The sequence below is a fragment of the Esox lucius genome, chromosome 2 (assembly GCF_011004845.1).
Source record: "Esox lucius isolate fEsoLuc1 chromosome 2, fEsoLuc1.pri, whole genome shotgun sequence".
Classification (NCBI taxonomy): Eukaryota; Metazoa; Chordata; class Actinopteri; order Esociformes; family Esocidae; genus Esox; species Esox lucius.
The window spans coordinates 18,601,614-18,618,974 of NC_047570.1; the positions used below are offsets into that span (position 1 = coordinate 18,601,614).

At 40.4% G+C, this 17,361-nt stretch overlaps 1 protein-coding gene across 2 annotated transcripts; it reads left to right on the top strand.

Annotated features, from left to right (window-relative positions):
- The first annotated feature begins 594 nt into the window (after positions 1-594).
- Positions 595-17,213, top strand: def8 (differentially expressed in FDCP 8 homolog). Of its 2 annotated transcripts, none has more exons than XM_010879406.3 (12): positions 595-787; positions 1,837-1,959; positions 5,102-5,196; positions 5,382-5,531; positions 5,991-6,132; positions 7,470-7,634; positions 8,180-8,307; positions 9,559-9,672; positions 10,487-10,567; positions 13,854-13,994; positions 14,128-14,237; positions 15,072-17,213. In XM_010879406.3, the coding sequence occupies exons 2-12, from the start codon at positions 1,851-1,853 to the stop codon at positions 15,163-15,165; spliced, it is 1,329 nt and encodes a 442-aa protein (XP_010877708.2). In that variant the 5' UTR covers positions 595-787; positions 1,837-1,850; the 3' UTR covers positions 15,166-17,213. The 2 variants fall into 2 exon arrangements, with proteins under 2 accessions (XP_010877708.2, XP_019895936.2); XM_020040377.3 differs by lacking the exon at positions 595-787 and adding an exon at positions 3,486-3,787 and having other exon boundaries at positions 1,850-1,959.
- Positions 17,214-17,361: the final 148 nt, after the last annotated feature.

The window sequence follows — 17,361 nt, forward strand, 5'->3', positions numbered from 1 at the left end:
GACACATTAGGCTTATAATACTTAAAAACACTAATCTCTTCCCATAATTGATTTTGGTTCTTCCATGTCTCAAGAAACAAGGAGGAACGTTTAGGACTGAGGGGCACAGAAGGAATCCCTTCACATCTAGCCTATACCTACTGTGGTTCTCTTAATAGATAGGAGATGAAAAGAGCTACTTCAGAGTTATGTCTTTCAAAATAACATATATGCCAATGTTGATGATACCCTTTTGAATTTATCCACAGCAATATAAACCAAATGCAACATAAAGTAGTGTGGCTCTCTTTGAGGCAATGAGGATCAAGACAGTGCAAGTGATTCTAATAGCAAAATGTAACGTTATCAAAGTTAAAGGGATATTTTACCATAAGTCTTTCATGTTGAATCAGGTCACACCAAAGTTTGATTGCTGACCTGTACGCCTTTTGGTGGTCTAATGAACAAAATACTTAATATAGTTCTGAGTAAAATATGTATTTACTTCTTGGAACGTTGTATCAAGAACCAGTAATGCCTGACCTGGAAAACACTAGTCATGTTTGTTGTTGCAAAAACCGCACACTAGGTGGCGGTAAGGACCGGTTTTCCCTTGGCGCTGACGTCCAGAGAAAAACACTGGAATTATTTTTTGTGATGCTGCTGATCACAGAGAACACTGGAAATACACAGTAATAACAGGCTGGATTTGATAGTAAAACTAAATGCATAGCTTTCAAAGTGTCAAACTAAAATAATCTACAGATGAAATAGGAATACATCTTGTGGTTTGGAGGTCGACAATGGGGTACGTCCGTCTTGCTAGGAATGTTAGCTCGAATAAAGCAGGTACTGTAGTAGTCAAGCAGTAGGCTAAACAGCTAGCCAAGCTAACGTAACGAGTGTTTTGCTAACGTCAGGTAGCTTATTTGCATTTAGTTTGCAAAACAATTAAACATTTTAGTTTACTGTCGCCGACTGACTGTCCCATCCAAATCTGCTAATACTTTATAGTTTGCAAGTCAGAGCACATGCAACCGTTTCGTATAGTTAACGTGGTAGTGTGCCTTAATAGTAAGTTAACTAGCTAAAAGCCTAGGTATGGCTTTGGCTATCAAGCTTGTTAATTGGTTGTCGACCAACGTCTTAGTACTTGCCCGGGTTCTCCGGTAGATTATGTGGTAGCCAACCAACTGTAACCATGAAATGCTGTGCTTTTATTTACTCAAAACAAAGCTCCAGCTGTGATAAACATCATGCGTGTACTAGTTAGATATTTTAATGTAAGTTGTTTTCCAACTGTGGCACATATGATCCTCCAGCGTCGTTTTTCCCAAGTTGTCTACATGGATCGATCTGGATCACGCCTGTCAGATAGGAATGAGGGCTGCAAATATTATTGCTAAATACAACTGTAGTCCACATTCAAGATAAAGATATGTCCATTCTATTATATGTCGATTTCTCGAATCCCAGGCACATGATGACTGCTCAGGTGTCTTTGATGCACACTAATAATGCATATCAATATCTGATTCTAACAAAGATATAATGTCAACCATGACCGGGTACCAAACAGCAAATCCATCTGTTCCCATATCCTAACAGGCATTGTAGTTCAGCTCTCAGTAAAACCATAAACGATCAACATAAAGTTTTAAATACAATAGAATAGCAATTAACAGGGTATTTCGTAGAAAATACCATGTTGTTCTTGAGTTGGTGTCAGGTTAGAGTGGATCTGAGCCACATCCCTCTTTTGTACTTGAGGCTGGCAAAATGTTGATCAATGCCCGTCTCGCGCTACTGTGCTTGAATGGGTTTGTGATTGCCTATGTGTTGTTTGATGGTCCACAGATGTAGCTCGTGAGATGGAGTATCATGAGAGACCTGCTTCTTTTCGCCAAGCTCGCCTCAACCCCTTTGACCGGGGCGAGGAGGAAGGTGGCCCCCTGGGGGATAAAACCCCCCCTCGACATGGTGAGTTTGACAGTTTGCCTGATGAATCTGAATGTAATACAGAATTTAACCTGAAATAGTGCCATATTATTTAATTATTCTTTACAATCCCTTATGTATATTACTTAAGTACCTGGACAAATTTTGATTTAAATACTTGATTGTTTTTCAATGTTACTTTGAGTTAACACTGCAATTGCTAGTGAAGAGGTATGCTTCAAGTTAGTGAGTGGCACCAAGATATTGTCCCACATAAACAACAGCATGGTTATTAAAAGTTTTGTCTTCGTTGTCGGTGCCTACAAACATACAAACACAATTAATATGGGAGAACATATACCTCAAGGGTTTAAGTTTTGCGCTTATTTGGTTTAATGCCAGACACCCCATTCTTGCATTGGTCCTATCCATTACCAGGGTTTTTCCTGGTTCAAAATTGGACAACGGTGGTACCCCAACTAATGCTACCCCATGCTGTGATATACATCATATAATATAACTATTATATTGTTAAATCTGCTGTGTTGTCCAAGTCCACTTGAACAGCTAATGCACACTACAATGACCTCCCCTAATATCAACCAAAATACAAGCAATATATTTTCTCTTTACATATTAACATTTTACATATTTTACCTTTTTATGTTGTTTTTATTTATTTTTAACATATGTAGATTTTTACCCTCATGTGTTTTTTTTGGTTCTCCTCTGCCTGTCCAGGACTAGTAGACATTTTATTGGATTTAAGTGCATCCAGCCTATAGTTTCTGCTTGGCTATTTTCCTAAGCCTGAAACACATCGACTCCACAATGCTTCTAGGGTACAGAGCATGTCTTTATGTCTGGTCCACCCGAAAACATTTAGCCACTGAGCATCAAAACTATGTTCATTAGAAGATTTATGAATCACATATAGAAATATGAAATCAAGCTTTATTAATAATCACAGTGATTATTATTGTTGTCTATTTTCATTGTTATACAATGTTCTTGTTCATTTGACTTGTATTAAAAAAGCATCAGAGCTGTTAGGTCTATATATTCCAGCCTTGTTGCGTTGTTTTTTTTCTGCATCCTTGCCTTGACACCACATCATTGAACTCCCTCTCTCGACTGCCTTCAGCTGTACTTGGCCTTGCTGCTCTTTCTGATCCAGCGTCTTCACGTTCATATATTTATATTGTTAGTGACTTAAATGTATTAATTGTGTATTTCTACACTGTATATTGCATAGCCTATATAGTGTTGTTGGGGACAGTGGCCTACATACCCTAATCTAATCGTCTTTTCACCAGTCATCTTCGTCTGTCTCGCAAACTCTAATGAAAATATCTGTGATTCTGCTAGAAGTTACCTGAAACGTTAACCAATGTTATGCCAATTGGATGTAGTTTAGATATATATGTAGTAGAAATATTTTTAGTTTTTCCAACTTTACTAATCTCTATGATGTCTGGACAAGTGTTCTTAATTTAAGTTGGCCGGTTTGTTTTGTTTTACGCTGTTGTAGTCTACGCGGTATGCAGGTTTGTTTTCCACCTCAACAGGGCGTGGAGATGAAAGCCTGCTCTTGATGACGTATGCAGGAAAATCCCTGATTATGACCTAATCAACAACAACTGACTCTGGATCTGTGGTTAGGGGCCAACAGTTGTCAGGGGAACTGAGACAGCAGCATTAAGCGGTGCTGTAGTTGAGGATGATTCTCTGTCCTCGCTGCTTGGCTCAGTTCACTAGATCTCAACAGACAGTCTGGGCTGCAGCTGCAGCTGAATTCTCTCCATCTCTGGCAGCCAGTGGCTCAGGAAATCCGGCCTTATAACCATGATGTCATCTGAGGTTTACGCAGGTAAAAATAAATGGCCTGTTTACTAGACATAGGCTAGCTTCAGACCTTTTCATTCTGCATGTTAGCTGTAGTTGATGGTAGTTGTCTGTTTTTAGATATTCTAGGGCTTCTGGCTTAAAGTAACCTTCTCTTTTTGATTCAGGCTTACTGCTGTAAAAGCTCCAGTGACAAAGCATTTTTGTATTTTTTGAATCTTGTCACACATGGCCTAATCAACCTGTTTTTTATGCTTTAACTACCGGTTCCTGCCAAAAGTAAAAGCTTTGGCAAGCAGCATTTTATAGGGAGATGTAGAAGCATAGAGCTTCAAAGAAGTTAGCACTTTGGGCTATATCTGACACCAAACCATACACAATGTCTTGAAGCTTCTTTCTGGTTCCTCTAATCCCTTAAATATTTGATCAGTTCACATGCTTTCAGGCCTACCAGCACTCCCTTTGATTTACTGGCTGAAGTGCTGAGTTGTGCTGGAGATAGAAGCTATGCTAAACCAATAATGTTCTGTGACAAATTGATTGTGTGATTAGTCTCATTATACAGGTTTGAGTTAGTATATAGACTCATTACTTATCTTTGTACTGTAATTTTCAAAGTTCCTTGTTGTCGTTTGAGCATTTTATTTTCGACTTTTGTGACACATGGGATGTACGTCATTAAGGATCCAAATGTGTCCACCAAAATGTAAACATTTCCTAAAACAAGTGTCACATTTGTGGCTTGTTTTCAGTACTTAAACACCGTCACCTGCAGGGATAACGGCACAGAGCCTTTTCATGTTTTGATATTTTTAAATTAGAAAACACTTTGGATGAGATCTTGGAATGTTTAAGATCACTGAGGTCCTTCAGTCAGTCCTTGTGGGCTGCTTCAATTCAAAGTACATACTGTGGGGTTCCAGAGACTGATGAAAATTCTAAATGTAACCATTTGTTTGTTTTGTATGTTTGGGGTTATTGACTTGTCCTGGTACTGGGTCAGGTTTATTATGCCGTTGACCTTAACCCAGGGCCAAAGGACCAGTGGAAGCCCCATGACATCAGAGATCCACCCACATAGTTTTCCGCAGTTGCAGTGTTATTTTCTGCTCTAAACAGTACAGTCAGTCACATTGACACCTCAGTACATTGGACCTGCTTGGTTAATCATTTCTGGCTGTATAATCAAGTCTTGAGGCTGTATAGCTTAAACCTATTACCTATCATCCTTTTTTTGATTGCCCCTTAATTGGCCCAGAGGCTAAAATATATTTTGTCCGACTAAGTGAGTTTGTCGAAGCTGTTCAGTGATCAGAGGACTTTGTGTTCCGTTCCTCAGAGATGAGACCTGACCTCTTCTCTGAGAGAAGAAGCCAGACTTCAGACCGAGCCATGGACTTAGGTCTAGCAGAAGACCACTTCTCTCGACCTGTCGTAAGTACCATCTTCAACACTGTCCATTAAGGTGTCCGTGAGCCATTGACAGGAATCTGTGGTTACCTGACAAGTAATTCTCACTGGAAACACAACCATGTTTGAGTATGTGCAGTTTGGTGAAATGTGGTGCCCATGTATTTTCTTAGGTGTGTTTGTGTCTTTCACTGTATATCCCTGTACAGGGCTCGTTTGTAGCGTCAGACATTGAGCAACTGAAGATGGCCATAGAGGAGTGTAAGAGACTGATCCTAGAGCTGCCTGAACACTCAGAGAGACAGAAGGACACTGTAGTCAAACTTATCCACCTACGCCTCAAACTACAAGAGCTCAAGGTGAGACTGGGGGGGATCGGAGCCCTACGGGTTTTATTTACCCACAAGTGATTTAGAGGATGGAAAGTAGATGGTAAGGGGATGTCAAAAGGCTTCTAAAGAGACAGTTTTTTTTAATGCACTTTTTTTTTTTTAACTCTGTCACTTTGGTTTTCATTGTTAACTCAAAAACATTGTGAAACCAGCTCTTACAGCTCTTACCACCTCTTCCTGTCCTCCTGTCTATTTTAGCTCTACGTTGTCTGAATACAGCTGTGGTTTTCAGAAATGTTTTCACCGTATAGTACATGTGTTGTTTTGGGTGATTCACGCAAAGGTAAAAATGTGTGGATTTGAAATGCAACAATGACTTTGTTCCGTTTGAATTTGATTATAACAGAGACTGTTGTGTGGGTCTCTGACCCAATGATGTGCTTTTGTTCTGCATTCTGATTGGCTCGGCTACTTGTCCCTCAACAGGACCCTGAGGAGGATGAGCCAAACCTGAGAGTGCTATTGGAGCACCGTTTTTCCAAGGAGAAGAGCAAGAGTGTGAAACAGAATTGTGACAAGTGCAGCACCATCATCTGGGGCCTCATCCAGACCTGGTACACCTGTACAGGTAACTCCTAACCCTGACTCTAACCCTGACTCTAACCCACCACAAATTACAAAAAAAACAATACTGAAAAAACATCTTACCTGTGTTATTCAGTTGAGCTTAGACTTACTTGTGTGTTATTACCAGTAGTATGAAGATGAACGAGGAATGCCATAGTAATCTATATTCCATAGTAACACCATTTATTCCAATTAGGTAATAAAGTTACAATACAAAACATAGTTACATACCAACATGATCCAATGTCGTCCCAACTATTCTACAAGTCTACTAAGTATACCATAAGTGTTTAAGACACTATAGAATGAAGGTATGCTAAGACCTTCTGTTTACAATAGACCCCAACTAAGTCAAGCTTCTGTATTTATCCCAACCAGACAGGCTGATTCCAAACTCACCCATTGCATCTATAATAGGATCACCTCACCTTGGCCAAAACAATGAAAACAAAGAAACAGGCATTCACACATTTACATATATTCAATTAGCACCATCCAAAGCTAGACACATGGTCTTGCAGGACTCTTCATCTGGTAAATATTTACCTGTAACAAATAATACATAACATGTACAGCATTGAAACCTATTGGAGAGTTCATCCCTTTATGGGACACACATTAAAAGACCAAACATCAGTGCAGTTAATCCAACGGAAGTCATACTTCTACTTTGTTGATTTGTCCATCCTCACACCTGGTTGGTCTGAGCAGATGGGGTTACCTTGGCCCACACCATGTATGTCAGTTCCTTTCAGGATGTAAGTAGGCCCATTGGTGTGAGATTAGGATGTCCCACTGAACTGAGACACCAGACAACACCTTCACAAACCTTCCAAAACACATCTTTCATTACACTACAATGTGACGCACAGCTTCTCTAGTAGTGCAGTATCCATTGAAGCAGCTGTAATTTTGTGTTAGTCTCTAATAATCACTGTGGAGGAATTTTGGACCAATCGTTCATGCTCTCGGTCTGGGTTGTTAAGCATTGAACTTCTAGTTTCAGCTCTGGTTGCATCTCCTCAATAGAGATTAGGTATGTTAAATGGATTCCTCCTCAGCCATTCTGACTTTGTTGTGTGTTTTGCAGTATTCTGTCCCTTCAGCTTATGGAAAGAGGTCTTGATGTTATTCTTCAGAATTCTCTGATAACCGAACCCATTCGGGGCGGCAGATTGCCAAAATCCAAACTTGGATCCAATTGAGAAGTTGTAGCACGACCTGAAACGAGCAGTTCACACTGGGGAAAAAAAACAACTAATGTTGCTAAGTGGAGACAGTAACAGGAGGAGTGTTAAGTTGCAGTCACTAACCTGTGTCCCCTTTACCCTCCGACAGGTTGTTACTACCGTTGTCATAGCAAATGCCTGAACCTCATCAATAAGCCGTGTGTGAGGTCAAAGGTCAGCCACCAGTCTGAGTACGAGCTCAGCATTTGCCCAGAAATCGGGCTGGACCGGCAGGACTACCGCTGTGCAGAGTGCCGCACGCCTGTGTCCCTGAGTGAGTGTTTGGTGACCCGCGGTTACCATGACAAAGGGCCAATAACACAGCATTCACTTACTGTGTTGACAACCTCTAGTGGCCTGTGGAACGCTGTGCTGTCGCAATCCTCATGTGGACTGTGACTCGACATAATGCAGTCGGATGGGATTGAGCTCTTGGTCATCCGTAGCCATTATCTATGCTCACAAAACCAATACGAAGCATACAGTCACATCTAGGTCGTGGAGTTAAATCAGCTTTGCTAGTGTGTGATCATTAAATGTTACAGCAGTCTACTTGCCAGCATTTCCCTCAACGGGAGGTTTATTGAGGATAAATAGCAAAAGGTCAGCTAAATTGTGGTGTCTCATTGAGTTGAATCGTATTGTGGTTCGGTGTTACTATGCAGTGTTTGTTGCATGGTTTGTGTTGTGTGAGTGAGTTGTGTCGGTGAGACTTCCATCAATGGCTTGTGTGGCAGGGAGACTTGGTCATGAAGAGTTGTTGCATGGCGTTACAGTGTCTCACCTGCCCCATGCGGAAACCGCTGTGTTGTCCTGTAGGGGGCGTGCCGAGCGAGGCCCGGCAGTGTGACTACACGGGCCAGTACTACTGCAGCACCTGTCACTGGAATGACACCGCGGTGATCCCGGCACGGGTCATCCACAACTGGGACTTTGAGCCACGCAAGGTACATAACTGAGACACGCTCAGGATTTGAGTTGATTTTTATACAGAATCAAGAAACCTGAACAAACATCAAATTTAATCTTATCTGACTTAGAGCATACATTTTAAAAAGCTAGGCAAAACAACTGTGATACAAGTTATAGTAAGTACATTCTACAAAATTAATTATCAGCAATAGTGCTGGAAAATAGACAAAACTGAGAAAAAACATAGCAAGCATTAAGCTAGTTCATGAAGCAGCCGACGTCTCGCACTGCTGCTGGATGACAAAGTGCTTGACATGCAAGAGCATGGGATATTCTGCCTGGGTGTTGGGCTCCTGAGATGCTTGTTTCTAGAGTGAGTAACATATAATTTGCAGTGGTAGTCACTATAATAATGTCGTGTTAATGTGACAAATCATAATGTTTCGATATTACAAACTATTTCTCCCTCACCCATTGATTTATTTGAAACATTTTAGAGCCTGGCTGAGTGTTATGAGCTAGCATTGGCTGTATCCCATAGCCGTTAAACTGCCCACCACTATGAGAGCGGGGAATCTTGGGAGTTGTAGTTATTTACTCATACGGGTATTTCGGAGCATCAGGATAATCAGAGATAGATATATGGACTTGCAAATGGAAATGGCCTAAAGCAACCAAACAACTGCAAAAAAAACACAGTGAAGTTGTACTTTAAACTCTATAAACCTCTGGTTTGAAAAGGAATACTGCTATGCCCAGTTGCTTCTTGCAATTTTCTAAGGAAGGTAAATTTGATTCTCTGGAAAATATTAAACCTAGTCCTGATTTGTTGATTTGTAAAGTGTGCATTGGTATTGGTGTATAGTAGGATCCTGTTCTATATCTGAACAAGGAAGTGAAAAGCAAACTTGAAACTGGGAAATGTTAACTGGCTGATCAGTAAAAAACTTGGGGGAAGCAGATGTGAAAGGCATTTGACTGTCTGGAACCATAAAGAGGTACTCCGCCTGGTCTCTTTGCAAGTGACAGGTGGAATGTCCCCTCCGTTAAAATAAATATAAGAAAATGCTAACAACTGCAGTTATATTTCCATAACTGGTGACAAATAAGCCAAAAAAACAGGCCGTCTCAATGTATTGACCATTCCTTCCAGTCAGATGATTCTATGATACCAGTTTAGTTTACGTTGATCAGTCTATACAACATATCTTAAGCACTGTGTTTTTGTACCTGTGTTTGACTTTATGTACTCTAGGCTCTGACGGTTTAACCTGCTCTCTGCTCAGGTATGTCGTTCTTCCATGCGTTACCTGGCACTGATGATTCCCCGGCCTGTACTAAAGCTTAGGGAGGTCAACCCACTGCTCTTCAACTTCGTGGAGGAACTAGTGGAGATCAGGGTGGGTGCCAATATACAGTACATCAGCAACATGAATTATGAATTAATTCACTGTTTTTGTCATGTAAAGGAATTCAAATGTGACTAGCCTTTAGTTTTTTTCCTTCTGTACTTCCACACAGTAGACCAGGCTTTTGTTTTTGAGTTTCCCCACGAGTCAGCAGTTCCATGTATATTCTATATATTCAGTGTGTCAGTGTGTTTTGTGGTTTTGTGGGATTTCATACTGACTCAGATAACCAGCTGTTTCTGTCAGTGGGAGATTGGAAGTGTCTGGAAGGAAAACAGTAGTTAGATGAGCTAGTTTAGTCAGCTACAGGAAATATAGACCTTAGAAATAGGGATCCACCTATATATGACTCAAATGGGTGATCAATTCTGACCAATTGTGCCTTTGTTTGCTTTTTTTTGTTGCTGGACTCCTATTTGAATTGTTTTTATTCAATCTTTGTTGCTGTTTTGTACATCCAGGCATTGTATAATATACAATTACAGAAAGAGAATGTATTTATTGTATTATATATAATTGAATTATACTTATGATTTCTCAACGTTTATAATTGGTTTTATTAGAACATACAGAGAGAGAACTTCTGCATGATTTAATTTGCATTTGTTGAAATTAGAAGCATCATCCGAATGTATATATCTTTTAGTGTCCGTAACAACATCCGTCAGTTGTGTTATCTGCAATTGGTATTTGCCACGAGTTTTCTTATCAATGCATTCCTACAGAAAGGTATAATTAGTTGTGTGATTGTCCCATGTTGTGGGGTGAGTGACTAGGTTGTGCGTAACGGTCTTCTACCCTGCAGAAGCTCCGTCAGGACATCCTACTGATGAAGCCTTACTTCATCACCTGTAAGGAGGCCATGGAGGCCCGTCTACTACTGCAGGTCAGGACATGGTTCAGATCTCCTCACAGCATGATCACAACACCCCACAAAGTGCATGGAACTGCAGAAGCTAGTCATTGCCTCAGTTGTTTTAAGAGAAAGGCAGAGTGTTATCCAGGTCATACCAAGCCCCCCCCCGAGCACAAGTAATATGTGCTTTGAATAGATGAGAACAGCTTCCTACATGTAACAGCTGTTGGAATTTGTAGTGACATATGTCATAATACTTGATTCAATTAACACTTTAAAAAAAAGTTTGCTTATTTAGGCAATATTGATATTTACGCATTCACACTTATCAACACTGCAAGGTGGGGTAAGTCTACATGAAACACAGATCTTCTTTAAAGTGGACCTAAAACTCCCCTATGGAGGAAATGAATGGTGTCAGAATGAGAAAAGAGAGAGTCTGCTTTTCCAGTTTTTCCACTAGGTTTTACGGTGGTTGTTTCACACTATTTCAGTCAGTTGGAAAGCATCTGGGAGGAACCTGTTTTTCATGAGGTCACAATGGAAGGTCTGTGCTGTGACAGCGCCACTCTCTGGGGTTTGATGAATAAACCATTCGGATATAACAATAGGCACGGTATTGCAAGGCGTCTGAAAAAAGAGAACAAAGGCCCCGCACTGAAGGCTTATGCAATTTAGCCATGTTTCTGTTTCTGTTTGCTTTTTGCCAGGATTGAGTGTTTTTCAAGGGTATTGTGTGACAGCTATCCACCCTCCGCAAACTATTGTAATCAGTAGGTTTAATATTAAGATAAGTAAAGAGAACATTTATCCTCACAATTTAGCAGAAGGTCAAGTAAACTAATGTGACGTATTTCAGATGTTAATATAAAAATTTAACAAAATAATGAATGTAACGTTTCCATTTGTTAATGTTCAACAAGAACCTTATTTTAGATGATAAATAAGGACCTGTTTTTCAATGTAGCTCACATACAAAATACTTAAATACTAATTTAGGCTGTGACATTAGTGTTCTGACTTTGGTTTCTGGGGTAATATGTTTCTTATTAATGGTATTGTCAAGTAGTTGTTATAGATACTGATTTACGTGATTTGTCCTGTCGATGAGCATCATCCACACATCCATGTCAGGAGGAGGGGTCAGGACTGAAGGCTTGGATACTGCATCCAGACAAAATGGGAGCTGGGAGCTCGCTGGGAGCTGAAAACTTCCCTTAACCGAAGGTTTATAAAGAACCTAAACGCATCTACAATAACTTTGATACTATCTCAGTTGTGTAGGTACAGCAAATAAAACTGTTAAGGAGACATGGGCTTAATAACCTCTAAATGAATAATTAACAAAGACATTCAGTCTTGTGGGTTCTGGGAGCATGTGAACTTGTGGGTTCTGGGAGCATGTGTCTTGTCTGCCTCTGTTAAACGTTTCTTCTTGCCCTTTCGTGTCTGGCATCCTGCAGTGCATGTGACCATGACCACTTGTCCATGTGCATGAGGCCAGTCTCTGTTTGGATAAACACAGCGGGTTTCGAAAGCAGATGGTCAGACTGGGGTAGGGAGAAGTGCCCCTCCCCCTGCGGCGGTCATGAGAAACGTTAACTCTTATGTCAGAATCTCTTCAGAAGTACACCTTGTCCCCTGTCTTGTCTTTTTAATGATTGCAGTTATGCCATTGGTCAGCAGCAGTAACACATTAAAAGGAGTGGCTTAAGATCAAACTCTCTCCATTAAAGGGACAATATGTCAAATGTTTTCATTGTACGTCTACTTCAACTGAACAATGGATGATGTTGGTTTGGATGTGAACGGTTCTTAGTGCCTTCCAGAATACGTTCTACATACTGATTCTTCACATGTCCTCTGACCTTGATGTTCTGGTGCATTGTGACATGCAGTACAGGTGTGAGAGAGGGCTGTTTCTGCATTCATTGGATGTACAATTTGATCTGGGGCCGTATTCACAAAACATTTGGTCTTACCACTAGGAGAACTCCTAAACAGCACTAAAAGATCCTAGCTAAGTTTCCTCCTAAAGCCTATTGACAAAGCTGCTATGACCAACTTTTACTAAAGAATGGGGAGAAATCTTTAGCTAGGAGAAAGGGTGGGACTGACCCTGTTGCTATGGATGATGTCGTGTTCCACGAAGCCTTCTTACTATGCACACAGTGATTGGCTGATAGGGGAGGGGTCTGTCAGTGAATTAATTATAGCAATACTGTCGAAGAATGCATCATGTTACCATATTGAAATAAGAAATTAAAATAAAAATGTAGGCTTATTGTCACTGATTAAACATGAAACCAACAATGATATAGTGACTAGTCAAGATATGTTCAGCTAATTGTCAGCCTCTTACATGTCTGGCAGCTTGAAAAGAAAGGCACATTCATCTTTTGATGGTGCAAGAATTTGTGCAAGAATTTGTCCTTCCTTTTGCACCAAATACACAGGGGGGTCCAGCTATGACCGTGAAGTCGGCTTTGTTTCTTTGTAATCGGCGAACATTATGAGGAGTCTGAATGATTTGTCACACAACATAATTGTTTGATGTAATATTCAAGTGACAGATGACTGTGATATTTATGCAGTTTATCTGTGCTGCATTTTCCCTGTGGCGAGGTAGTGTAGAGTTGTCACAACCTTGATGTCCAATGTTATTGGGTTGTTTCTGTTTGTTGGAGTGACTGCATCAATGACTAGCTCTACTATCATCATAAAACTCTTGTGATTAAGCGATCCCTTTTTAAAAGCACAGTTTCATTAAATCTGAAATGTTGACCTGATTATGAGGCGGTTTTCCGGCAGCAGCCCTTTTAGGATTGTTTGTGATTTGGTCTTAGTGACATAAGAGTCCTCTTGATTTCTAACTTTTCACAGATTTAGGATCTGGTTTTAGCACTAAAACGCTTTGTGAAATACACTTAGACCTCAAATTAGGACATGTCCATTGTTTTTAAGAGTTTCTCCTAAATTAGCAAGTTAAGAGCTACTTTTAGCCTTTGGGTGCTTTGGGAATACGGCTCCAGATCTTCATCTAAACCCTCATAACATAAGTGAAACTAATTCAATAAATAACAGAAAAATAACATTAAAACCTAATTTAATCCCCCCCCAAAAAAGGTATGCCATATTGATCAATCAGCGCAATAAACTGTATTCAAATAGTGAAAAGTTTGTCCTATGTTCTTTGCCTACACTTGGTTTTGTTTGTTTGTGTTCTGTTTTCCCCAATACTAACTGAATGGTTAGTGACATTGACAGCTGTATATTTAGTTAACTCAATCCCTCTGAACTTCCCTTTCCCTCTCAGCTTCATGATCGCCAACACTTTGTGGAGAACGATGACATGTACTCGCTTCAGGATTTGATTGACATCTCCAGTGGTAGACTCAGCTGCTCTCTCACAGAGATCCACACTATGTTTGCCAAGCACATTAAACTGGACTGTGATGTAAGCTTCATATACATTTCTTTACTCATGAACAATAAATATTGGAACATAGGAAGTGTTGCTGGGAAGAAGACTGAGCAGTAGCCTGTGTTACTGATCAGCCCCTTGTCTCCTGATCTATCCCTTTCTGCAGCGGTGCCAGGCCAAAGGCTTTGTATGTGAGCTGTGTAAGGAGGGAGACATCCTCTTTCCCTTCGACAGCCACACGTCCGTGTGCCACGAATGCTCTGCTGTCTTCCACAGGTCAGTCTGCAGCCACATCAGCGCAGCAGTGGCTTTTTGGATTATTTTCTATTTAATTCCATGTAGTGAATGTAAATTGCTTGGTAACAATAGTTATTTAGCCAGCCAACTAGCATAGCTATTCTATACCCACTATAGCATTACTATACTTACCCACTATGCTTAGAAAAACAGTAATGAACACAAAACAGAAGACCTTTGACATTAGAAACATAACAGCTTGACGTCTTTGACCAATCATGTTAGAGTATTTAAGGATTGATAGGGTAAATCCATGTCTGCAGGTACATTATGTTGTGTTAAAGGTGAACCCCAAAGCAGGAAGTTTGAAATTTTGCCTCCTAAAATCCTGGTCATGTCAGGAATGGTGGGGTGGGACTTCAGGTAAGGGGACAAGAATCATCTGGAAATAATTAGTTTAGCCATTAGAACAGTATGCTGTAGGCATAGCCTACTCTAGTTTATTCCCTCCTCTTTTTGGTATGCTAGAGCAGGGACTTCTAGAGCAATTTTCTAAATTGTTGAAGTGGAGTCTGTTGCAGCTTAGCACCTACTAGTCTTCCTTAAGTCCACCAAGTGCTGTTACCGGCAGCGAAGCTAGCAAGCCAGCCTGTCCAAATTAGGTACTGAATATTCCAAATCAACAAGTTTCTTTATGAATGTTTTCTCCACTAATAGTTCAGATAATTCTGTGGAAGTGTCAAAATGTGTTTGTGTGTGTGTATATATTTTAATCCTAGTTTGTATTGCAAAAAAGGGGGATGAAAACGTATTATGTGCAAAATAATAATTGGTTGACACTTGGCACATTTCCTTTGTGCTGTTTCTCTATAGGGACTGTTACTATGACAACTCCACAACTTGTCCAAAATGTACCCGGATGACAGAACGCAAGAACGACGATCCACCAGATCCGAAAGATGCATAGCCCTGGCGGTCCGACCCTGTCACTGTGAATGACACGGAGAAACAGAATGACTGACAACCTAGGAAGTAGCAGAGGCCTTGGGGTTTCAGACCACACCATCAAAGGATCCTTCTGACAGAAACATCACTAGCTTTTCCTCTCCGTCTCTTCTCTGCTCTTTCTGCCTCCGCTGTGTCTTCTGTTTTGTGGGGATGTTTTTAAGTGTCTTTGTTCCAGTTCAGAACACTACAGAAGAGGGTAGCATGAACCTAGTTTTTAATATGATCCGGGGATGAAGTGTTATACTCTGAGGCTGGCTATGTAACCTGCAGAAAGGACTCCCTGATCACAGCCTGTGTGGATACCGGTGTGAGTGACTGTACTGTATGGCTATCATGTTGCATGCAGGAATTGTAATGTGAGTCACATAATTGTCTTCAGCTTAAGATGTCACTACGCCTGAAGTAGAAGGTGTTTAAATTCCAGATTCATTCTTATGAAATAGGGTTGAAAATGTACCGTATGCTTGCTCTACAGTTAGAAGTGTTACGTACTACCAGTCTGTGGTAGTGGAAACAGAAAAAACGTGTTGCAGGACAGAGGACAACTGTTTTGAGTTTGGGGCAGTCAGAAGGGAGGGAGAGGTACTTGCTAAACAACAACATGATGTCCATTTCCCTAACAAATCAATTTAACAAGACTGCCATTCAACCTCAGGCCTCAACTGACCCATAACAAGAGTAAGCTGTTTAAGTTCTGTCGTATTAAATTCTCAATGACATTTGTGTTTTCTGTTTTAGATTGAAAACAAAATGATATGCCTGAAACACTTCAGGGTTGGGAAATGCACTTTATGTGCTGGGAAGATAAATGCAGTGCATTTTTCGAGTTACAATAATTTGGAAATAACAGGAGAGTGAAGTGAATGAGAGAATATTATGCACTGATTTACCAACCCATTGCTAGGTATTTTGTGCTGCATTTACCCAACATTTATCCAGGAATCTATTTACAGTATTTCTGTTTTCAGCCCACCTCAAAAGGATTGCACATATACTCAGTGGACAGTTTATTAGGTGCACAGCCTGAATTCCTCAGTACATGCATTCTACAATGTGTTGGAAACTTTCCACAGGGATGTTGGTCCATGCTGATGCAATAACATCACATAGTAGATGACTGTTAAACAGCCATACATTGATGTTGCGTACAGTCCATTCCATCTCAACAAAGATGCTCTAGTGGATTGTGGTCTGAGACCGTAGAACCAGGATTTATCAGACCAGGTGGTGTTTGTCCACTCGATGCTTCAGTGTTGATCATGTGTCTGCTGAAGCTGCTACTGTTTAGTTGATAGGAGAGGAAACTTGTGGTTGTCTACAGTAATGGGTCACCAGTGAAAAGGGCCGAACAGATTACCAGAGCACTTTTGTAAAATGGCATTATTATGTGGCCTGTCTGTTAGCTTGCAGGATTCTTGCCATTCCCCATTGACATATCTCATGTGCTGTTTTCACCTACAGGACTGCAACTGACTGAATTGTTGTCGCTCCAATCTGTGTGTTCCCTAGACAACCATACTCGTGTGAAACCCCAGGATGACGTTTGTTTCTGAGATACTCCTGCACTAATGACCGCTGCAAAATGTTGCTAATCCTGACACTTAATTGAACAGTACCAGAATGCCTTCGACCAGTATGCTTTACGGTACTTCAAGCCATTGTCCTTTGGCTCACAGCAGTGGAGCGACTCATTTCTGTCAATGGTCTTATGCACTTAAACTGGCCACTGAGTGTATTTATATCATGAGATAAGAAAGCTGATTAATGAGACCTTTGGGCAAATGAGTGTAAATATTGTCTGAAAGATATTTGTTTTTAAATAATGTGTTCGGCTGTTATCCTTCAGCATGTGTCAATTAAATGGTTTATTTGTATATACAAAAAGATAATCTGCATGATTGTCTTAACATGCAAGTGTAGTGTTTCTTGTATTCGTGTATATCCTAATGACATGAATTGTGGGATTATGTAAAGGTAAGCATTAATAAAGTATTAATACATTCTAAAGTGTGCAGTTTTCAGATGACACTGTGGCGGATATGCCAATGTAGGCTTGGCTGTAGGACTGACAGAAGCCATATTTCAAGACTGAATCAGAATGACCTTTATTCAGTAAATACATCTACACATACTCGGTAGTCTTTCTTGTAACTGT

What these genes read in the sequence shown, in the direction of transcription:
- def8 (XM_010879406.3), top strand. Translation starts at nt 1,851, where the DNA reads ATGGAGTATCATGAGAGACCTGCTTCTTTTCGCCAAGCTCGCCTCAAC. An exon ending in ACCACTTCTCTCGACCTGTC is followed by an intron (nt 5,197 to 5,381) that starts GTAAGTACCATC and finishes ATCCCTGTACAG; the next exon opens with GGCTCGTTTGTAGCGTCAGA. An exon ending in AGGAACTAGTGGAGATCAGG is followed by an intron (nt 9,673 to 10,486) that starts GTGGGTGCCAAT and finishes TCTACCCTGCAG; the next exon opens with AAGCTCCGTCAGGACATCCT.